Raw genomic sequence first — 25,877 nt, forward strand, 5'->3', positions numbered from 1 at the left:
ACCATACCTCCACACCCTCCCTACTCCAACCACCACCACCTCCACACCCTCCCTATTCCAACCACCACCACCTCCACACCCTCCCTACTCCAACCACCACACCTCCACACCCACCCTACTCCAACCACCACCACCTCCACAACCACCATACTCCAACCACCACCACCTCCACACCCTCCCTACTCCAACCACCACCACCTCCACACCCTCCCTATTCCAACCACCACCACCTCCACACCCATCCTACTCCAACCACCACCACCTCCACACCCACCCTACTTCAACCACCACCACTTCCACACCCTCCCTACTCCAACCACCACCACCTCCACACCCACCCTACTCCAACCACCACCACCTCTACACCCTCCCTACTCCAACCACCACCACCTCCACACCCTCCCTACTCCAACCACCACCACCTCCACACCCTCCCTACTCCAAACACCACCACCTCCACCCTACTCCAACCACCACCACCTCCACACCCGCCCTACTTCAACTACCACCACTTCCACACCCTCCCTACTCCAACCACCACCACCTCCACACCCTCCCTACTTCAACCACCACCACTTCCACACCCTCCCTACTCCAACCACCACCACCTCCACACCCACCCTACTCCAACCACCACCACCTCTACACCCTCCCTACTCCAACCACCACCACCTCCACACCCTCCCTACTCCAACCACCACCACCTCCACACCCTCCCTACTCCAAACACCACCACCTCCACCCTACTCCAACCACCACCACCTCCACACCCACCCTACTTCAACTACCACCACTTCCACACCCTCCCTACTCCAACCACCACCACCTCCACACCCACCCTAATCCAACCACCACCACCTCCACACCCACCATACTCCAACCACCACCACCTCCACACGCGCCCTACTCCCACCACCACCACCTCCACACCCTCCCTACTCCAACCACCACCACCTCCACACCCTCCCTACTCCAACCACCACCACCTCCACACCCTCCCTACTCCAAACACCACCACTTCCACACCCTCCCTACTCCAACCACCACCACCTCCACACCCACCTTACTCCAACCGCCACCACCTCCACACCCTCCCTACTCCAACCACCACCACCTCCACACCCACCCACCCTACTCCAACCACCACCACCTCCACACCCTCCCTACTCCAACCACCACCACCTCCACACCCTCCCTACTCCAACCACCACCACTTCCACACCCTCCCTACTCCAAGCACCACCACCTCCACACCCTCCCTACTCCAACCACCACCACCTCCACACCCTCCCTACTCCAACCACCACCACCTCCACACCCTCCCTATTCCAACCACCACCACCTCCACACCCTCCCTACTCCAAGCACCACCACCTCCACACCCTCCCTACTCCAACCACCACCACCTCCACACCCACCCTACTCCAACCACCACCACCTCCACACCCTCCCTACTCCAACCACCACCACCTCCACACCCTCCCTATTCCAACCACCACCACCTCCACACCCATCCTACTCCAACCACCACCACCTCCACACCCTCCCTACTCCAACCACCACCACCTCCACACCCACCCTACTCCAACCACCACCACTTCCACACCCTCCCTACTCCAAGCACCACCACCTCCACACCCTCCCTACTCCAACCACCACCACCTCCACACCCTCCCTACTCCAACCACCACACCTCCACACCCACCCTACTCCAACCACCACCACTTCCACACCCTCCCTACTCAAACCACCACCACTTCCACACCCTCCCTACTCCAATCACCACCACCTCCACACCCTCCCTACTCCAACCACCACCACCTCCACCTCCACACCCTCCCTACTCCAACCACCATCACCTCCACACCCTCCCTACTCCAACTACCACCACCTCAACACCCACCCTACTCCAACCACCTCCACCTCCACACCCTCCCTACTCCAACCACCACCACCTCCACACCCTCCCTACTCCAACCACCACCACCTCCACACCCACCCTACTCCAACCACCACCACCTCCACACCCTCCCTACTCCAACCACCACCACCTCCACACCCTCCCTACTCCAACCACCATACCTCCACACCCTCCCTACTCCAACCACCACCACCTCCACCCTACTCCAACCACCACCACCTCAACACCCACCCTACTCCAACCACCTCCACCTCCACACCCTCCCTACTCCAACCACCACCACCTCCACACCCTCCCTACTCCAACCACCTCCACCTCCACACCCTCCCTACTCCAACCACCACCACTTCCACACCCTCCCTACTCCAACCACCTCCACCTCCACACCCTCCCTACTCCAACCACCACCACCTCCACACCCTCCCTACTCCAACCACCTCCACCTCCACACCCTCCCTACTCCAACCACCACCACCTCCACACCCTCCCTACTCCAACCACCACCACCACCACCTCCACACCCTCCCTACTCCAACCACCACCACCACCACCTCCACACCCTCCCTACTCCAACCACCACCACCACCACCTCTACACCCTCCCTACTCCAACCACCACCACCACCACCTCCACACCCTCCCTACTCCAACCACCACCACCACCACCTCCACACCCTCCCTACTCCAACCACCACCACCACCACCTCTACACCCTCCCTACTCCAACCACCACCATAATCCACCGCCACTACACGTCAGACTGAACCATTTTCCCCTTCACATCCATGAATATTTCAGCCTCATCTGATCTAAAATTGTCTTTACCTTCCTTTATATTATTCTTCAGTTGCTTTTAAAATAAAATTTTAATGTCGTAGGTGCTGACAGATGAAGCAGAAATACAGATACTTTATATCACCAAACTCTATTAAAGGATTAAATTATGCTATTTGAATCCAATCCTGGCTAATAAATTTCCTGGTCGCAGCATGATCTGAGATTACGTCTGCCATCATGTTTAGACCAAACTCAGATCAGAGACAAAGAGAGAGGGAAGGATGAGGGGATGTGCGCTCTGCCCTCCTGTCAACTCAGAGACAGTTACGGCATGACGTCTGCTGACAGCAGGGTGTGTCTTCTCCAGTCACACACTTACACACGTCACTAGTGACGTACTAAGAGTCCTCGACCCATGGACACATCAAATGACAATACTCATCTCACGCAGTCACACATAAAAGGGGCATCATTTTACTTCTCTCTGTGTGTGTTTATAATAAAATAAAATAATATATTATATTATATTATAATATAATAAAATAAAAAATTAACACTGTCCTAACTGTATCCTTATCACCAGTGCAGTTATGTAATAAAATAAATACTGCTAATTTACAGTACATACCTATGTACAAAATCTCATAGTCTAAATGGTTTGTGTTTATTAATGTTCTCCACACTTTTATATCAGTGATATTTTCAGATTAGCTCAGATTATGGATTAACCTGGATTATGCACATGCATGCGTATCGCTTTCATTTCTTTGTCCTCCCACTGATTCTCATGCACAATCCCACAGTGCCATATCTGTGCTCACAGCTGGCAAGTGGAACTAAAGGATTATACAAGGCACTTCCACAAGCAAATAGATTTCTCCCACTTCAGAAGAAGCGTTAGTTATGATCGCCTCTGTCTGTCCGCCGGGCATTCACAAAAGATGGCTCAAAAATTTCAGTTTTGCTTGTTTTAATAGAGTATTTGAGTGGTGGGTGCGGTGGGATGGACTTGTTCAGTGGCGAGTGGTTGAGGACATGGGTGGGTTGGGCCTGAGGTCTGTGAGTGTGTGTGTGTGTTTTAAAATGGCTCCCTGCTTGTACACTTTTTAAATACTCACAAAAACACAGTAAAGTCAGTCATTTAAAGACTAATTATAACTGTAGAGAAAATAAACATTACATTTAATTACATGTAAGGAAAACAAATATATTAAATATAACATTTAACAACCACATATTACAGCCACAAATGTAACAGCAGTTATTTTATAACAACTGACGCTTTCGTCTGTTTCTGTTTGTTTGAAATTCAGCATCACGTGTCATTTGTGGAGCCGCTAACAGCCCACTAGAGTGATGCCCCTCTGAACACACTAACCCCAGTATTAGACTGCACACACTAACCCCAGTATTAGACTGAACACACTAACCCCAGTATTAGACTGCACACACTAACCCCAGTATTAGACGCAACACACTAACCCCAGTATTAGACGCAACACACTAACCCCAGTATTAGACTGAACACAGCAACTCCAGCATTAGACTGAACACACTAACCCCAGTATTAGACGCAACACACTAACCCTAGTATTAGGCTGAGCACACTAACTACAGTATTAGACTGAACACACTAACCACAGTATTAGACTGAACACACTAACCTCAGTATTATACTGAACACACTAACCCCAGTATTAGACTGAACACACTAACCTCAGTATTATACTGAACACACTAACCCCAGTATTAGACTGAACACATTAACCCCGGTATTAGACTGCACACACTAACCCCAGTATTAGACTGAACACAGCAGCTCCAGCATTAGACTGAACACACTAACCCCAGTATTAGACGCAACACACTAACCCCAGTATTAGGCTGAGCACACTAACCACAGTATTAGACTGAACACACTAACCTCAGTATTATACTGAACACACTAACCCCAGTATTAGACTGAACACATTAACCCCAGTATTAGACTGAACAGCCTAACCCCAGTATTAGACTGAACACACTAACCCCAGTATTACACGGAACACACTAACCCCAGTATTAGACTGAACACAGCAACTCCAGCATTAGATTGAACACACTAACCGCAGTATTAGACGCAACACACTAACCCCAGTATTAGGCTGAGCACACTAACTACAGTATTAAACTGAACACAATAAGCACAGTATTAGACTGAACACACTAACCTCAGTATTATACTGAACACACTAACCCCAGTATTAGACTGAACATATTAACCCCAGTATTAGACTGAACATCCTAACCCCAGTATTAGACTGCACACACTAACCCCAGTATTAGACTGAACACAGCAACTCCAGCATTAGACTGAACACACTAACCCCAGTATTAGACGCAACACACTAACCCCAGTATTAGGCTGAGCACACTAACCCCAGTATTAGACTGAACACACTAACCACAGTATTAGACTGAACACACTAACCCCAGTATTAGACTGCACACACTAACCCCAGTATTAGACGCAACACACTAACCCCAGTATTAGACGCAACACACTAACCCCAGTATTAGACTGAACACAGCAACTCCAGCATTAGACTGAACACACTAACCCCAGTATTAGACGCAACACACTAACCCTAGTATTAGGCTGAGCACACTAACTACAGTATTAGACTGAACACACTAACCACAGTATTAGACTGAACACACTAACCTCAGTATTATACTGAACACACTAACCCCAGTATTAGACTGAACACACTAACCTCAGTGTTATACTGAACACACTAACCCCAGTATTAGACTGAACACATTAACCCCGGTATTAGACTGCACACACTAACCCCAGTATTAGACTGAACACAGCAGCTCCAGCATTAGACTGAACACACTAACCCCAGTATTAGACTGAACACAGCAACCCCAGTATTAGACTGAACACACTAACCCCAGTATTACACGGAACACACTAACCCCAGTATTAGACTGAACACATTAACCCCAGTATTAGACGCAACACACTAACCCCAGTATTAGACTGAACACACTAACCCCAGTATTAGACTGAACACACTAACGCCAGTATTATACTGAACACATTAACCCTAGTATAAGACTGAACACCCTAACCCCAGTATTAGACTGAACACAGCAACCCCAGCATTAGACTGAACACACTAACCCCTGTATTACATGGAACACACTAACCCCAGTATTAGACTGAACACAGCAACCCCAGTATTAGACTGAACACACTAACCCCAGTATTACACGGAACACACTAACCCCAGTATTAGACTGAACACATTAACCCCAGTATTAGACGCAACACACTAACCCCAGTATTACACGGAACACACTAACCCCAGTATTAGACTGAACACAATAACCACAGTATTAGACGGAACACACTAACCCCAGTATTAGACTGAACACACTAACCCCATATTAGATTAAACACACTAACCCCAGTATTAGACTGAACACACTAACCCCATATTATACTGAACACACTAACCACAGTATTCGACTACAGATCAGTACTCATCACTACTGCCCAGACACAGGAAGGGAGCATTTGGAAGTTGTCTATTCCAAGCTGACACAGTGCCTGGACTCTCTTTTCCTGCAATTTACTGTAGTTCACTGTTTTTGATGATGGCACAGAGGTTAAGGGAGCATTTCCTTATAGGACCACTGCATTCTGACTAGAGTTACGGTGGAGCCCTGTGTCATATCATTCCTCTAGTTTAGAATTGTCATTCTGCAGCCTGACCATTAGCTACTGAATTACCAGCCACAATATTAATATGTTACATTGTTTCTAAGATACTAAATTACTAGTTACAGTATTAATATGTTACATTGTTGATTAAGGTTAGGGTTAGTGTTCTAGACACACTATCTAGTGCTCTGGATTGTCTAGATCAGGTGTGTTGGGAACTGGAGTAGGACAGAGTGGATATTGGTCCTCAAAGGCGAACCAGTGTTCTACACTCCCCTTCCCATCAGCTTTCCATCCTGGAGGTGGGAAGTACTAATTAAGCAAGATTTGGAAGAGGGCTGAGGGAGCCAACAACCCTCGCTGTGATCCGGAATGCTGAGGAACCACATATTACCCAGAGGTCTGTTTGATTCAAAGGGAGAAGCACGAGTGGCTCTCAGTGCTGAGCTGGAACCTCTCAGGATGTGCGGCTGGCTACAGCTGTACTTAATTATTCCAGAAGGAATAAGGAAGGCTTACCTCTCCACCTCTGTCTGTCTGACTGTCTCCCTCCACCTCTGTCTGTCTGACTGTCTCTCTGTCTCTGTCTTTCTCTTTATATCTTTCTCTCTCTCTCTCTCTCTCTCTCTCTCTCTCTCTCTCTTTCTCTCTCTCTTTCTCTTTGCCTTTCTCTCTTTCTGGTCTTGTTGATTTTCTTCTCGAAGCAGTAGGCATCCCTTCAGGACAAACTGACCCTTTTTAACGACAGCCACGTTTCTCAACAGGTGTACCAAAATACTATACATGACAAAGCAAAAACCATTTATACCGCCTGGAAGAATCTATATACGGAGATCTCCCCTCGTCCATGAGCGCCGTACGGAGAAGTTTAATAAGCAGTGCACAGTGTCCAGTGTTTAAAACAGACACACAGACACATATTAAATGCTCTGTTAGCAACCCCAGACACGTTAGCAGTATGTCCTTGAAAACGTGTATGATTGGCTGTGCATCTGTGAGGTGTTAGGAGAGTGAGCTGTTGAATGTGGCTTTGAGCAGCAGACAACAATTACACCTGCCCTGGGAGGTCTGGGGAAACCTGACCATGTTGCCATGGCAACAAAAGTACAGCAGAAAGTAGGGGGGGGCGCATTCAGAATGTTTCTTCCTCTGTTGTCCATTGCAGGAAATTTCCCTCAAACAGGCCACAAACACTTTAGCACCACTATAAATGTGCCAATTATGCAACATACACTATGTAAAATATAGAAATAAAAGCCAATATACCAGAGGAGGAAAGACTGCAGAGAAACAGACTGCATTGTGTGACCTGCAAAAATCTCTCTCTCTCTCTCTCTCTCTCTCTCTCTCTCTCAGATGAATTCAGGTGATGGAGATGTCATGGACGTGATGAAGGTGAAGCGCATTCATACACAGTGCAGAGAAGTGGGAGGATCAGAGACTGGGGATCCCTCTCACCAGCACAGCGTTTATGGGAAATGTCATTATGAGATTTATCATTTTATTTAGAAGGATTTATATGGATTTATCAGAGCTGAAACAGTGTCACCCTTCTCTCTTGTCTTATACACCTGTGGGCATAAAAACATTTATCACCTCCTTGAGTTATTGTGTGAATATTGAAAAACTATTTTAAGGCATTCAATGAAAGATTTAGCATAAAGTTGGTATTTACACTAACCCTAACAATAACTAACCGTAACCCTAACCCTAACCATAACCCTAACCTAACCTTAACCCTGTGTGTGTGCATATGTGTGTGTGTGTGTGTGTGTGTGTGTATTTGTGTGTGTGTTTGTTTGTGTGTGTGGGTGTGGGTGTGTGTGTGTGTGTGGGTGTGTGTGTGTGTGTGTGTTGTGCTTGTGTTGTGTGTGCAAGCTTTGTGCATGTTCTATGTACTGTGTGTGTGTTGGGTGTGTGCAGTGTGTGTGTGCTGTCTGTGTGGTGTATGAATGTGTGTGTGTGTGTGTGTGTGTATGTGTGTGTGTGTGTGTGTGCGCGTGTGTGTGTATACGTTATCTTTTATATCTAGAATAGGGGCAGCTGTAACAACTAAACTGGTTTAAAGACGTTTGATGAATGTATCTCTCATACACAAAACAAACAATTATATATCAACCAAATACAAACAACCTGAACTGAACTATAACTGTTATAATTATGATAGCATAAGAAAGAATGGTCAAAAGGTCAAATGGTCAAAATTTCTTTTTTCAGATTAATCCCCCATTTGCTAATTTCAGTCTAGATAGATCAGAACACACGTCACAAATCCTTTCAGACCATGCTTTAGACTCTCTTAAGTGCCTATTTTAAACCACTTGCTTTCCAAGACAGAATCAGAGCACGTATTTCATAATGCACCAGAACCTGCCAGACTTTTCCCTCTGCCAGACGTTCTTGTGAGAGACAGTATATGGGGATCCACTGTGTGCACCCCCACCCCTCAATCAGCGCCCCCTGTGCGTCTGAGCCATTGGTGACCCAACCGCGCAGCACCAGAGATAAACACAAGCCCAGATCTACAGGAGTTTATAAACCCAAATTAATTGGTTGTTCCGCCCTTAATTAGCTCACACCACACTTATTACTAATCTGTTGTCTGGAGCCCTGCCACATCAGGCCCTGGAATGGGTCCAGCGCTCTGGAGTGGCTGATCCCGGAAGAGCAGAAAAAGTCCCGTTCCGATGAGCCGAGCCAAACAGACACATACCATAAAGCCATCAGTGCTTATTAAAGATGATCGTGCCTGGTCCCCCATGGCCTGGGCAGACTGTTCTGTAATCGGTCCATTCTGATCTCCAACATATTGCTCGTATTTATCAGTAAACAGGGATAGAGGAGCTTTCGTCTGCCTCTGAGTTCCCCTCTTTCTCTCTGCTTTATTTGTTTGTTTTTGTTTCTGCATTCTGTTTGAACAACACACTGTGTTGGACAGAAACAGCAGTGCTACTCCTCAACTCCACACCAACCTCTGAACTCCTCAACTCCACACCAACCCCTGAACTCCTCAACTCCACACCAACCTCTGAACTCCTCAACTCCACACCAACCCCTGAACTCCTCAACTCCACACCAACCCCTGAACTCCTCAACTCCACACCAACCCCTGAACTCCTCAACTCCACACCAACCCCTGAACTCCTCAACTCCACACCAACCTCTGAACTCCTCAACTCCACACCAAACCCTTAAGACATCCAAGTGCTGCCATGTGCATCCTTCTGTCTCATAATTCTAAGTAGTGCTGGTGTTAATAAAGAACACAGTATTGATTCTTGGGGGGGGGGTATTTTATTAAAAATCTTTTTCATAGTACGCTTCTCTCTGAATCTCATATGCTGCTCTTGCCACTGGTGTGGACTGCGGCACATGGACTTGCTCTGATCTGGACATTTGGGACACACCTTTTTGTTTTGTAAATGGACAAACACTTGAATATGGGACTGATTATTTATATTGTTTTATATTTTTAAACATTACTCAGAAAGAGAACAGGAGTTCTAAAGTGAAGCTAACCTTGATATGGTAAAAGAGTTGAATATGTAAACCACTGGCGTCTTTGATGTGAGCCCTACACGCCTTGTTTGGTGATGTATGGACTCCGGGCTGCTGTGTGCAGTGTTGCCGTAGTTTAGCTGGAGATCAGGCGTTCTCCTTGAGCCCTGGCCCAATTTACGTCCAAACCTGGCAGCCCAGGGAGAGACAGAGGTTGGAAGGGAAGGAGGGAGGGAGGGAGAGAGAGAGAAAGAGGGCTGAGAGAGAGGGAGACAGAGTGAAAAGGAGAGAGAGAAAGGAAGAGGGGAAGAAAGAGGGAGAGAGGGATGAGAAAATGAGAGGCAGCGGAACTGCCTGCATCATGCATTTGATTGTGTCGCCTGTTTACAGAAGAAAGATCCTTGCCCCGCCCACTCTCCACGGCAACCAGTTGCCAAAGATCTTTGCCCCGCCCACTCTCTACAGCAACCAGTTGCTGAGTGCTGCCTAGTCTGTCATGAGCATGTCATTCTTGGCTGAACAACGAGCAGTAAATAGCTTATTTCTGTGGTGCTTCTCTATTTCTCTCTCCTTCTCTACCACACTCTCTCGTTTGTGCTCTGCTCAAGGTTGTGCTGACTTTAGTGTGGACACAAATCCACTGTCTCTCCCATAGTGCCTTTGGGTGTCCTCCGTCAAAGCCAGCAGAAGACAGCAGACAAACAGGGATCCGCTGGTCCACGAGCACTGTGAGCGTTTGTGTTATAGCTTCTCTCTGTCCGCCTCCCTGCAGAGTATCAAAGGTTCACCTGCACTGGAGCACTGGAGCAGTGCTCAACGCAGCTTCTACAAATGAATGCCAACATGGAAAAGGCATATGGCACTCTCCAAATAGAGAGTGCAGCGAGCAGCTGGAAAGTGCAGTGAGAAGCTGGAGTATGCAGTGTGCAGCTGGAGTGTGCAGAGTGCAGTTTTCAGTTGGAGAGTGCCGTGCACAGCTGGAGAATGCACATTGAGCAGCTGGACTTAAGAGTGAGCAGCTAAACTGTACAGTGACTATACAAATTCATTTAAATGGAAATTATTGGTGGCCATATTTGCATAATCCAAATTGGAAAGTGAAAAAAATAGTTTTGTTTTGTCTTCTTCCCTTCCCTCCAGTCAGAGGGAAATTGACTTATTCCAGGTCCAAGGATGACACAATGAGACAGGGCTTGAGTAGGACATGTCACTGACAGTGACCAAGTCCTCATAAAGCAGCAAGAAATGTCTCTCCATGCTCATGAGTGCAAGATGGGAGAGCTTCTGGAGAATGAGGGATCTCCTATTGCCAATAGGTTTCCTGTCACTATGGTTCCACAGTTAATTGCTCATTCTAGCACTGAAAAGACAAAGATATTGTCTACTGAGTCCTTTGACTTTGGGGACTCCCCAGTGCCAGAAGAGGGCAAACAATGTCTCTGTGAGAAGATGATGGACATAGAAGTGTTTTCTTGTCTTGACTGGTACATGGTCCATTCTAAAATACCATAGATGAGATCAGACTGAGATCAAACTTACTGAATCAAAATCCTCCAGGGAAAGAGCAAACATCTTAAAAGAGCTTGAAGAGACTGGTATCATTTCTGAATAGTGATAGTGAGAATGTGTATATATTACCAGATTCTCAAAAAATGAACCTTACCAGAACCTTCCCAGACCAGTACATTGCCACAATAACAAAGGATGCTTTCCACTGCTTGTGTACTTGAGAAGTGGCTACTACCAAATTACTATGATGCAAATAAAGACAAAACTTTGCCCATTAGGTTCTTACCAATCTGAAAACATTTCAGGGGATGATAGAGCAGACAATCAGAGATGTGAATACCTTTCTTAAGGTGTTAGCATGTCTGGATGGTCTAATTGTTTTTGAGCACAGAAACATTACTGGATGTTCTTGACCATGTGAGAGCAGAAGGTCTAAACATGTCCCTGGATAAGGGTCAGTTCAGCAGGGCATCAGGCATCTTTTGTTGCTCACATTGTGTCATGGGATAGTCACTGATTCAGCAACTGTCCTGCCCTACGCTAAAGCTTAATACAACTCAGGGTCTTTCTGGGATTTTGTAGATATTGCCATCACTTTGTGTTATTATACATCTCACTCCTGTCCAGAAACAGAAAGTGGGAAGTCCAGTCCAAGTAGGATTACTCACAGAGGAGAAGGCCTGTTTCCCTGTGCATTACATTATCATGGTGTTAGCATGGTGTTATCATGGTATTAGCATGGTGTTATTGTGGTGTTATCAAGGTGGTGTTAGCATGGTGTGGTCATGGTGCTGTCATAGTGGTGTTATCATGGTGATGTTATTATGTTGTTATCATGGTGGTGTTAGCATGGTGTTATGATGGTGGTGTTATCATGGTGTTATGATGTTAGCATGGTGGTGTTATCATGGTGTTATCATGGTGCTATTATCATGGTGTTATCATGGTTGTGTTAACATGGTGGTATTATCATGGTGTTATCATGGTAGTGTTATCATGGTGGCGTTATCATGGTGGTGTTAACATGGTGTTATCATGGTTGTGAAATGGTGGTGTTAACATGGTGGTATTACCATGGTGTTATCATGGTGATGTTAACATGGTGGTATTATCATGGTATTATCATGGTGGTATTATCATGGTGTTATCATGGTGTTATCATGGTGGTGTTATCATGGTGATATGATGGTGGTGTTAACATGGTGGTATTATCATGGTGTTATCATGGTGGTGTTATCATAGTGTTATCATGGTGGTGTTAACATGGTGGTATTATCATGGTGTTATCATGGTGGTGTTAACATGGTGGTGTTATCATGGTGGTATTATCATGGTGTTATCATGGTGGTGTTATCATAGTGTTATCATGTGGGTGTTAACATGGTGGTATTATCATGGTGTTATCATGGTGTTATCATGGTGGTGTTAACATGGTGGTGTTATCATGGTGGTACTATCATGGTGTTATCATGGTGGTGTTATCATAGTGTTATCATGGTGGTGTTAACATGGTAGTGTTATCATGGTGTTATCATGGTGGTGTTGTCATGGTGGTGTTATCATGGTGGTGTTATCATGGTTTTGTTGTCATAATGTTATCGTGGTGGTGGGTCTGGTCAGAATCTAACTTGAACATTCATCATTTCACTGTGATTGATGTTCTTAGACAATCAGCAATAACTCCTAGAGAACTTGGCTAATTAGGTGTCTGAAGTGCTGCTGTGTACTTTGTGTTCTGTGTTTAGCGAATCATTTGGACATACAGAGGCCGCTGCCCAGTCATTACGACTGTGTTTCACGAATCTCTGGGCTGTGTGAGTACCCTCTCGCTACTGTGCTATGGGGGATGCACCTGTTTCTCTGTGCAATCCATGTCAGTATCAGTATAATTTTATGTTAAAGGTTATTAATGTTATGGTATCGTTTATATTATTTATGTTAAAGGTTATTAATGTTATTATGTTGTTTATATTATTTATGTTAAAGGTTATTAATGTTATGATGTTGTTTCTTTTATTTATGTTAAAGGTTATTAATGTTATTATGTTGTTTATATTATTTATGTTAAAGGTTATTAATGTTATGATGTTTGTATTATTTATGTTAAAGGTTATTAATTTTATGATGTATGTTGTTTATATTATTTATGTTAAAGGTCATTAATGTTATGATGTGTGATATTTATATTGTTGTTGTTATTATTATTATTATTATTAGATTGGGCTTCAGAGTATGTTATTATTTAGGTTTTTGCTCTTGTTACTGTTCTTACTGTTTAACACTAGTTCCCTTAAGCAACTATTAAATACAAAAATCACTTTTAATCCATTATTCATGATTTGTTTTGTGTCTGATTAATAAGGATATTTCAATCATAGGATCTTCCACTTTTCTCAACAAACCTGTGTTTAAATAAATAATTTTGTTATTCCTAAAAATTTTGGGTTTGCTTGGTTATTAAAATCATAATGGAACTTGGAACAATTTATCCTATATTTTGTAGTTCTATTTAAAAGTGGAACAGTTAAATTTCTCAGCCATTTTAACCTCCACCACTGATGGACCTTACTGTTTTCTTTTTCTTTTTTTTGTGTATCTTTTATGAAATGTCAATTACATAAATGTATTAGGCAACTTTAAGAAGGGGAAGCCCAGTGCAGAAGGTAGAAGACTGGTGTGGAGGATTATGGTTAAAGGCCAAAGCATATTGCTCTCAAATGCACAGGGCTGTGATGCTTCTACAGCCAATGTGAACCCATAGCATGTTGACCATGTTGCTGAGTGAACATTCAAACTCCATGTTTGTGCTGGAGTCTGTTCGGCCAGCAAGGCAGCATTTTGCTTTCATCTGCTGTTTACGTCCTCTTTACGGAGCACATCAATGCCCATATTTCATCACTCAAGTCAGCGCAACAAACCAGATCAAATGGTTGAGTCTGTGAACAAAAGCACAAAGGCTAGCAAATAAATGTGGCAAACAGAGAGAGAGAGAGAGATCCTCCATCCTGCTTTCTTTCCATATTCAGGTCCTGGGCCACTCCCTAGCCTGGCGCGATGCGGTGTGCAGGAAACTCGAAACAGAAAGCACATGCATCCCTTTCATCTCTTCATTAGTGCGGTCAATTGTTTATCAAAAGCCCAGGAGGGCGAGGGAGGGGTGGGGGAGGGGTGGGGGAGGGGTGGGGGGGGCGCGTGGCCGTGAATTCGAAAGCACCCGTCGCAGTCTGTTTTAAAATGCATGACAGGTTAATGGTAAGTTAGCAAAATCATTAGGCCCCGTTCATTCACATTTAAAACAGCCTCTGCTTCAAATGACTACTAAACAGTCCTTATATTGAGAGGTAATTCATATTGTAATTATATTTTCAATCACAGTTCATTAATTAAGACAACCCCGACTATGTAATTATGCATTTCATCTTCTCCATGATGTGCAGAAAATCCCCAGTCTCAGAGGGACCGTACAGCCGTACACCTTGTGGTGTCCAGCACAAATGCTGATTTATGCAAGTGGAATGGGGGGACATCTCTTTGTGCTACATGTACATCTGCAGAACATCCAGCATGCATTGTTATCTTGGATATTCCAGAGAAAAAGATAAATTGGTTTATTCATCAGTTAGAGGCAAAAAAGCTAACAATGGGTTAGGTCTCTTAAATCTGTGTGTGTGTGTGGGTGTGTGTGCGTGCATGTATGTGTGTGTGTATGCGCACCTTGCATAATCATAAAAAATATCCCAACAGGCTCCAGGAATAACAATATCAATTCCAGTCCAAAAGACCACAACCCCAGGAACAGATAAAACTGCACCGCAGTGTGACCTCCCACTGGAAGGGTGAGACAGGAGATATAGAGATAAATATACACATACACACACATATTGGAGCATTTTGGAGCAAAGGAGCAAGACACAATTAATACACAAAAAAGCACAGGAGTGAAATGAGGAATAAGTAACAAAAGTAAAGGTGAAGGAGAGATTGAGTAAATAGTCTTGAGCTCGTGGGCTTGTGGGACAAGTTCTCATAGATGAGAAGGTCAATGTGAAGCACTGATGAGACGGAACTGTGGGCTACAATAAGGAGGAAGGGAGGAGGAGCAGGTGTGAGTGACAATAAACAAATAGGTGATTGTGATCGTGGTTGTGTGTCGTGATTGGTGGAGGGACTGGTGATTGACGGACTGGAGGTGTCTGGCTGGAGGAGGGGGAATGGGGCTGTGTGAGTTTGGTTGGGGGTGGGACAGAGTGTGACAGTACCAACTAGCCACCCCCCCCCCCCCCATCTCTCCAAAGGCCCACCGAGAACTGGGAGTGGGATGACAAGGACAACAAGCCGTGGGCCTAGAAGGATGGGCACGATGGAAGGATGCCACCATGTCTGGGTTCTTCGAGTCCATACCCCTCCCAGTCCAGTAGAGCCCTCACTGCATAAGTTGGTTCACCTCCTATGTTGTGAGGAGAAGGAGGACCAGAGACAGCAGACCTGCACTGTAGGGTTTTTGCAGCAGAAACATGACCTGGCATGTGACTTTGTTCCTTGATGGTGTATGAGCCAAAACACCTGGGGCTAAGCTTACCACTGGGACCTGTCCTGCTGTCCTTGGTGGCCACCCACACTCAATCTCCCGGTGGGTAAATGGGCATCTTTCTTCTTCCTCGATCGATCTTCCTCATAGGAAGCATAGGATGCAATGACACATTCCAGGCAGTGATGGGTCTCCTCCTAGACTCGCAACACTCAAAACCATTCCTGTATAGAAAGGTTACTTGAGGTTGATGGGTTCCATAGATACAGAGGAGGATGATACCCCAGTACACATTCAAAAGGCCTGTGGAGGTAGGACAGGGAGTTCTGGGTGTCTTTGGCCAGGGTAGGCAGATGCTGTTGGGCTGCTAATGGCAGTGCAATCTCACAAATGTACACAGCTCTTGAGTTAATCTTTCCACTTTCCCGCTGGACTGTGGATGGAAGCCTTAAGTTAAGCTCACCATGACGTTTAGTTTCTCCATGAACTCCCTCCAAACTCTGGAGGTGAACTGAAGGCCTCTGTCCGATACGTGCCCTCGGGTAACCCAAACTGCTGGAAGACATGCTGGTAAAGGACTGTAAACCAATTGACAATGGATAGAATGGTGGTATTACCTTCCAATTTCAGGAGATCAGTAACAAAGTCTACGGTGACTCCAGGATGTTTCTGGTGCAGGCAATGGCAGTAGTTTCCCTGCAAGGCTGGGTACATGGTACCTTGATTCTCATGCAGACAGGGTGTGACTTCACATATTTGACCACAAGTAGTGTGCAGCTAATAGCAGGCAGAGACTGGATGTCCTGTTCCTAGGGAGATGTGTGCCCCGGTAATTGAGGAACAGCACTGCTCTGGAAGGTTCAACATGTTGGGAGGATAGCCAGGATGGGTGAGCCTGTGATATACCCAGTCGAGGACCCATCCAGGAAGCAAGAGGAGGGTAGGATGGACTCCTGGCTAGTAGGTATTGCCTCATGGGCTGTTAGGTATTGCCTCAGGGTCAAAATGGCAAGAGAGACCATGAGCCTTCACATTCTTAGACCTGGGTTGGTAAGCAATGGTGAAGTTGAACCTAGAAAAGAACACCAACCAGCGGGCCTGATGAGAGTTAAGGCACTTTGCGGTCTGAAGGTACTGGAGATTTTTGTGGTCTGTTATCACAACAAATGGGGATTGAGATAGTGCCTCCATTCCTCAAAGATCAGTTTGATTATCAGGAGCTCCCTGGTCCCAATGCTATAATTCCTCTCAGCAGGTGACAACTTCCATTTAGGGTTGGTTCCAGAGTGTTGGGAGAGAACTGCTCCCACTCCTGCACCTGAAGCATCTACCTCAACAACGAATAGCCTGGTAGGATCAGGATGCTGCCAGATGTGGCAGTGGTGGACGCCTCCTTCAACCCAGTGAAAGCCTCTTCTGGGCCTATAAAAATTTGCAAACCCGAAGAAACGCTGAAAGTCATGGCAACACTGGGGGTGTGGCCACTGGGTTACAGCCTGTACCTTGCTGCTTTGCATATGCATGCAGGAGTCTGTTGTGAGGTAGTCAAGGAAACTAACCTCATGCAGATGGAGTTCACGCTTCTCCAATTTGCAGTAAAGGCGATTCTAGAGAAGTGTGTGCCGGACCCTACGTACATTGCAGACATGTTGGTCGAGGGAGGGGGAACAGATCAGGATGTTGTCAATATAAGCGACGAGGCGTGTACCCAAAGACTCCTGTAACACCTCATTAATGAACACTTGAAACACAAAAGGTGTCATGCCTAGGCCGTATGGTAGAACAAGATACTCATAGAGGCTTGATGTGGTACTGAATGCAATTTTCCATTCATAACCTTCTTTAATCCTGATCAGATTGTAGGCCTGCGTAGATCCAACCTGGTGAAGTACTTGGTCCCTCTGAGCTGCTCTGAAGCTGCAGGGAGTATGGACAGAGGATGGGGTACTTCAACAAAAGGGTGTTTAGGCCCCAGCAGTCTACACAAGAACTTAGTCCTCTGTCCTTTTTCTGGATGAAAAAGATGGTGGGTGAAGCGGGGGAGGTGGGGGGTCGCATGTAACCCTGAGATAGAGCCTGACTAACACACTGTACTATTATGGCTGCTTCCTCCTCCTATAATAGATAAACATTACAGCATGAAGGCAAACATCAACTGCCAGGCAAACGGAACAGTCTGTAGGTCTGCGGGGAGGAAGCTGAGTGACCTGGACATGACTGAATACTTCAGACAGATCCTTGTAGAGAGCTGGGACATCGAGGGCTGTACTAGCACTGGGGGACTCAGTGGTAGTGGACCAGTGGGGAATGACTGGACATTGTAGACAGTGGATTTGACAACTGGGGGACCACTTGATAATCTTCTCATCAGACCAGGAGATGAGGGAATTATGTGTATGTAACCAGAGGAAACCTTAAATGATGTGTGAGTGTATCAAAAATTTAAAAAAGAGAGTTGCTCATGGTGAGTTGCGTGAACTTGCAGTTGTTCTATGGGTGTCTGCTGTGTGATGTAGCCTATTCCCACATGACCTCCATCAAGTGCTGCACCACCAGACGTGAAGAAAGTGGCAGGATGTCAATGCCCATCTCCTCAGCCAGGCCTCGATCCATTAAATTCCCCACTGTGCCAGAGTCGGTAAGGGCTGAAATGGAGAGAGAGTGGCCCTCGTGTGTTACATAGCACGGCAAAGAGAAAGAGAAGGGAGAGGTGTGTGGCTTGTTGCCACTCACCTTTTGACCAGTTGGACCTCTCTTTGCTGAGAAAGGGCAGCGAACGCAGGCAGAGAGGTCATGATCAGCTCCTCCACAGTAGGGGCACAGATGTTTCACTCATACATTCTGTTCCTCAGGAGACAGGCTGGCTCCACCCAGCTGCATGGGTCCTTAGCTCCACCCAGCTGCATGGGTCCTCAGCTCCACCCAGCTGCATGGGCTCAGCATGGGGCAGTTGGTCTCACACTGGTGATGTATTCTTTTTGGAGGAGATTGGCGAGCGACGTTTCTCCTGAAGAAGATGGTCCAGGGAGATGGCTTGTTCAACCACCTTATTGAGAGTTCAGGTTCCTAAGACCCTCCACATATACATCCACCAGAACATCCTCATTCCTACCTGAGAGAGGACTCCTGGCTTTAGATGTAGCTGACTCTATCACATGCCCTACCCTGCAGGAGCTGGAGGAACTCTGGGTAGATGTACTGCAGAGGAGAGTCACTGATGCTAATGACAGCATCCAAGCCTTTGCCTTTCCCGTGATCCAGCTGATAATCAACGCTATCTTGGCATGGTCAGGTATGTGTGACTGATGGGTGAAATATAGTTCACACTAAACTATAAACTCTTCACATTCATCTGGATTACCACTGTAAACCTCCAGAGAAGTGACATGGTAAAAGCGATTCCCACTAGTGTGAGAGGAAGCATCATTATCAGTTGGTACTAGCTGGACTCATGGAGAGGACCTCCACACCAGCCTGTCAACACTGGCATGAAGTTGCCCAGCTCCTGTGCCTGGTCATGTTCTGTTACTTCCTGATGAGGTAACCATGGAGGCTAACACCATGGACGCTAACACCATGGAGAGTAATAGCTTCAGCCAGGGAGACTTCACTCACTGTGCTTCCTGAGTTCAGCTTCACGTTCTGTGACGTTTTAGAGTGAAGGAGTGATGTGTGAGTGAGAGACAAAAAAAGGAATTTTAATCAGAAAATAAACACAGGAGTGAACTGAGGTCAAAAATGTAACAGAAATAAATAACAAAAATAAAGGTGAAGGAGAGATTGAATAAATAGTCGAGCTCGTGGGCTTGTGGGACAAGTTCTCATAGATGAGAAGGTCAATGTGAAGCTCTGATGAGACGGAACTGTGGGCTACAATAAGGAGGAAGGGAGGAGGAGCAGGTGTGAGTGACAATAAACAAATAGGTGATTGTGATCGTGGTTGTGTGTTGTGATTGGTAGAGGGACTGGTGATTGACGGGCTGGAAGTGTCTGATTGGCTGGAGGAGGGGGAATGGGGCTGTGTGAGTGATAGTCTGTGTGCATGTTTGGTTGGGGTGGGACAGAGCATGGCACCTTTAAATTGTGGCTGCCACCACCAGAATGGGGAGCGGAAAGGAGTGTGTTAAAGAGTGTGGTGAGGAGTGTGGTGAGGAGTGTGGTCAGGAGTGTGTTGAAGCGTGTGGTCAGGAGATCGGTGAGGAGTGTGTTGAAGTGTGCGGTGAGGAGATCGATGAAGAGTGTGGTGAGGACTCCCAGGATGTCGAGTGCCTTAGCATTACTTAGTTTAAAAATGTAAAGTTTAATGTCACTGTTTAAAAAGCTGAATTGTGTGTATGCCTTGGCTATTGTTAAACAGTTGTTTTTAGTTTAACTAGCGTGTAACCGGCTTCATGTCGTGTTTAATATGTTGCTCTCCTGCCCTCACCTCCCCTGTTAGTCCTTTTCCTGTTGCTGTTTGCGTTGTTTAATAGATGATGGTTTTCTCCAAAGAGGAAATAGCACTTCGTTATTCTTCTTCTGCATCAAAGTCACAATATATTTTTATAAACACATGCTGAACAGATGTGGAGGAACTCCTAAGCATCTAGCATACATTCTGGAAAGGAATACAAGGTGATTGTGTAAGTGTCAGAACCCCTCTTCGATGAGAATGGGTGTGGGACCCTGGCCAAGCCTAGTGGGTTTGAGCAGTGTCAGAAAAACCACAACGAACCTTTCACTGGACTGGAGACACAAGCAAGCACACCACACCTGACACACAGGCAGAATAAAATTCATTTTTGTTTCACTAATAGAGCTGAGGCTATCACCATGGACATGACACCTCTCTCATACTGGTGTCACACTGGTGTCATACTGGTGTCATAACGATGTCACAGACATGTCATACTGGTGGCATACTGGTGTCATACTGGTGTCACACAGGTGTCATACCAGTGGCATACTGGTGCCACATTGATGTCATACTGGTGTCATACTCACCATGCTGTATGCAGAGGCAAAGCATAAGACAGCTAAAATCCTGAAGGACAAAATTCCAAAGCTACAAATCTGATATTTGTCTACCAGCTGCAGTGATATTTGTTTATATGCTATAGTGATATTTGTTTATACACTAAGGTGATATTTGTTTGTACGCTAAGGTAATATGGTAAGCTAAGGTGATATTTGTTTATACACTAAGGTGATATTTGTTTGTATGCTAAGGTGATATGCTAAGATAAGGTGATATTTGTTTATTCACTAAAATGATATGCTAAACTAAGGTGATTTTTTTTGTATGCTATGGTATACGTAGAGGGAAAATGCTGAATCTGACTCTGAAAGTCATGTACCAGCATCTAATGCCCTCCCAGATTAATCACGATCAGATGTATTAACTGTCAATGTCTTCAGAAAATCAGCAAGATGACCACATTAAGAGCAGAAACGTCCACTGATATCTGCACTGCTGAATAGGAGACCCCACAGACAAAGGGAATTAAGTGTTCTGGATCTAAACATCTGTTAGTGGGCATACTGGTTCTGAACCAAAGCATCTTTTACTGGGCATACTGGTTCTGAACGTAATTATCTGTTATCGGGCATATTGGTTGCGAAACTAATCATCTGTTGTTTTGGCATAATGGTTGGATTCCCCTTCCTAAGCAAAAATGGGTAATATAACCAATCCATAATAACATGGTATTTTCATAATACATAAGAAATGTTCCGATATTTTTCTTTACGAGGTAAAAGGGTACAATCCCATTTACCAAAATTTTTATGATAATTTTGCTTTTCACTTGCAAATGATCAAAAAGATCAAGACTATAAGTCTGTGTTAAATCTATTGATGATTTAACTTTCAAGGGTGAACACTCGATCAAAGGTGAGTTATTAAGGGAAATACTACAGAGTGCTACATGTTATTGTCATAAAGATGAATCCCTCACACACCTCATGATGGTACTCACAGGTCTAATCATCATTGAACTAGACTGCAACTGAGAAATTTGAAATCAGGACAAGTAGAACGGCCTCCAGAACACCAACGGGCTTCTCCAGAACACCAATGGGTCAGCAGGCACCTACAGAACATCAGTGGGTACCTACAGTGCTGAGAAGACACTAATTATTCTATTACCAAGATCTTTCTTCACTGGTATTTGCACCACAGCATAGTGCCATGTGAACATGTTCAAATTCACATTACTTGATATATTTCATTTCTTTCTTTCTTTCTTTCTTTCTTTCTTTCTTTCTTTATTTATTTATTTATTTATTTATTTATTTATTTTCCAGTCGCCATCCACAACCGCTATGAAACTCAGACTTCTCAACTCTCAGACTTCAAAAGTTTGGTTTCCTTTGATGTCATCGTCCACATAAGCACCATACTGTGCATCCAGTGCTATGAGTCAGACACTGCTGAGATCTAGAAGCTGGCTTATCCACCGCTGCCTGCAGGACCAGCAACGCTTTGATCAAGCCGTAGAATTCACATGGCGCAGGTACATATCTCCTGCAGCTCACCAGGTCAGAAGAGGTGTTACTCACACCAAGGTCGTCCCTTCACCTTCTCTGGAGGACAGATACTATATTGTCCACAGCTGTCCTGGGTAAGACTATTTGCCGAACTCTGGAAGTCTCATGCAGTTTAACACCTCATGCTAAAATACTGTGTGTCATGTTATTAAAAAAGGGACAAATATTCCAGTAAATATTCCTCGTGCAGTTACCACCCCTCCAACCACAGTTTGCTCACATTTATGAGTGTTCCCCTTAAGGAACCATGACTGGAGTGTCCAAACCATCTCCAGTTGAGATGATACACCATGAGTTGAATGCCAGTCAAACACTAAAGCTTCCCATCCAATAAAGTCCAGCATGGCACCAGCTAAAGCTCAGTAAACCACAAAGACAATGACTGCTAGTGACAGGCATGCACTGGAGGTTGAATGGGTAGAGAGCATGCAGAGCTGAAGAGACCTAAGACCTGAAGAAGCTTTGGGTTCCAGAGCAACAAAAAACATTATGACTGTGATCTACATCACTGCATCACTGTGATCTGCATCACTGCATCACTGTGATCTGCATCACTGCATCATTGTGATCTACATCACTGCATAACTGTGATCTGCATCACTGCATCACTGTGATCTACATCACTGCATCACTGTGATCTACATCACTGCATAACTGTGATCTGCATCACTGCATAACTGTGATCTGCATCACTGCATCACTGTGATCTACATCACTGTATCAAATGTCCAAACACTTCTCCTTTCGGGCCTTATCACCTAATTAAAGCATGCGAATATAGACTTCACCTTCATGTCTACACATGTATCTATAGACCTCACCTTCATGTCTACATATGTATATACATATTGACCTTACCTTCATGTCTACACACACACATACACACACACACACACACACACACACACACACACACACACACACACACACACACACACACACATATATATATATATATATATATATATATATATATATATATATATATATATATATATATATATACCTCAGCTTCATGTCTACACATGTATATATAGATCTCACCTTCATGTCTACACATGTATATACATATAGACCTACACATGTATATATAGACCTCATCTTCATGTCTACACATGTCTGCCTCAGTTTCTACTGAGGTAATAGAGGTTGACTACAGGTAGTCAAAAACAAACACACACACAAACAAACAAACAACAACGGCAATGTCCAATAATTCCCAGTCTGCAGTAGAAGGTCAGTACTGTGAGCTCTTACCTGAGACGATTGTGACAGTGTCTTTCTCCCACGAGACAACCGAGACATACTCCTCCACCGAGGCCGGGATAATGCACTTGAAGACAGCTGTATTGCCTCTCATGACTCTCTGGTCCGCCACACGAACCGTGTACGGCTCCCGAAATACTGCATGCAGAGGAGACACACACTTCATATATGACACGTGATATTCAGTATTATTCTTACACTATCGTGATGTAATTAGATGACAGAATTAGATTTCCTTTGGTAAATTAGCTTTCTATATTTGAAGCTAAAATCTGACAATGAAAATATTTGCTTCTTGGTAGAGGTTGTTGAAAGGGTAAACAGAAAAAAACCAAACAAACAAAAAAACTGTGACCCAAATTCCAGCATTGTCTTCTTTCTGCATGACTAACTCGCATACAGAGCCATTAATATTTAAGTATTTCTCATCCATCTCTCCTACACCTATCAGCAGAAGCACAACTCAACACATCATGCTTCTGTAAACATATTATTCCACTCAGCAAGGGAGAAGACGTCCCCGCTCACCGGCCTTAATGTGCAAGTCTTGGCTCCTGATCTTCCCTGATGGATTCTCGGCGGTGCAGTAGTATGTGTTGTCATTGATTAGGTTACTAAAACTGGAGGGGAGGAAGCCGTAGATCTGCAGGGTGCCGTTGGGGTGGACGTGCCTGATGCCTGGCACATCGTAGATCTCCTCACCCGTGGCCAGGTACCAGCGCAGCACGGCAGGGGGCACAGCTGCAGCGGGACAGGGCACCAGTGCCCCTGTGGTGCTGGAGAACACTACCTCTTGCAGAGATGCATTGACAAAATATAAGCTGGAATGTAGATCTTCACCAAAAACTGTGGAGAAGAGAGAAAGGTACAGACAGAGAACAGGAGAGGTTAACATATGAGGGAATACTGCGCCAGAAGACCACAGTGCAGAGTCGTCATGGTTCAGTGTGTCAGTAATGAAACACGCAGTGTAAAGTTCCTCTGTGGAAATCCCAGTTTGTGAACACATCCCTGTGAATCAGCTGTGAGCTTTAGATGTGTGTAATTAGGAACACAATCACCGTCTGCCCATCCTGTCTCACAGCTTAATACTGTTTTTTAGAAGTCATTTCAAATACACCAAAGATCCATGTGACCTCAAGAGAACGTGCATATGTCCACTTTTACACATGACCCCAGGAGGATGTTCATGTGCCCTGTTAGCAGCCAGACACCTCTGCTGGTAACTCTGGGACATGGTTTAGTGTTTACACAGTGCCTTTATGTAGCACCTCACTATGACACTTTTGAAAGCCACTGTATGGTGGTCGAGGTAACACCATCAACTGAATCCAGCCAGAAATGAGCTCATCAGTTAGGGCAGTTAGAGTGATATATTCTTGGCTTAGATCCAAACAGCAGCCATCCTGCCCCGTGTGCTCCTGAGCAGCTATGGGACAGTCTTACGGGGACAGACTGCAGGAGTCCTGCTCCCGGCCTGCTAGTCCCGAGCTGCTGCATGTTCACGAGACGCTGAGTGGAGATGCTGTGGTGCATCTGTGGGAGTGGGGCCTTGGCTGAGACGCCTGGCTCTGCTCTCTGGGGACAGAGAATTTTAGCACTTCATACATTTCTAACAAGGTTTCAAATTGCAGAGGTTCCAGCCTCTCTGTAGTTCAGCTGGCTGCTCCCACTCACAAAGCATGAAACACAGACACACACACACACACACGTACACACACACACACACACACATGCACACAGACACACACGCGCACAAACGCACACACACACATGCACGCACACACGCGCACAAACACACACACACACACACACACCAAGCAAACTGATATGCAAGCAAAAGGAAATTGTAAACAGTACCACTTCATATTATAATCTTCCCTCATGTGGCAATTCAAAGCATATGGTGATATCTGTAAAGTTTCACACAGGGGTACAATAATGACAACAGTTCTTACCAACTGTTGGCAGTAGGAACTTATTAATGGTAATGAACACTGCTCATCATTCACTAGTTCTGGCATAAAGGAACAATTACTGAAGAAAATAACTGTACCAAGAGCTCCATATATTTCATCCTCAAATCTGAAGCTTGAAATGAGCCCATCTGTATATTTGAATAATCCCTGAATTCCT

General features: G+C 45.2%; 1 protein-coding gene across 1 annotated transcript in view; it reads right to left on the reverse strand.

The window, feature by feature from the left end:
• The window catches only part of dscamb (Down syndrome cell adhesion molecule b), a 106,165-nt gene that overhangs the window by 66,734 nt on the left and 13,554 nt on the right, over positions 1-25,877 (reverse strand). Inside the window, exons 2-3 of the mRNA XM_027022265.2 lie at positions 24,270-24,587; positions 23,733-23,879 (exon numbers count right to left, since the gene is read on the reverse strand). Coding sequence (XP_026878066.2) covers positions 23,733-23,879; positions 24,270-24,587 — 465 coding nt within the window. The remainder of the gene's footprint in view (positions 1-23,732; positions 23,880-24,269; positions 24,588-25,877) is intronic.

This window comes from Electrophorus electricus, chromosome 7, assembly GCF_013358815.1.
Source record: "Electrophorus electricus isolate fEleEle1 chromosome 7, fEleEle1.pri, whole genome shotgun sequence".
Classification (NCBI taxonomy): domain Eukaryota; kingdom Metazoa; phylum Chordata; class Actinopteri; order Gymnotiformes; family Gymnotidae; genus Electrophorus; species Electrophorus electricus.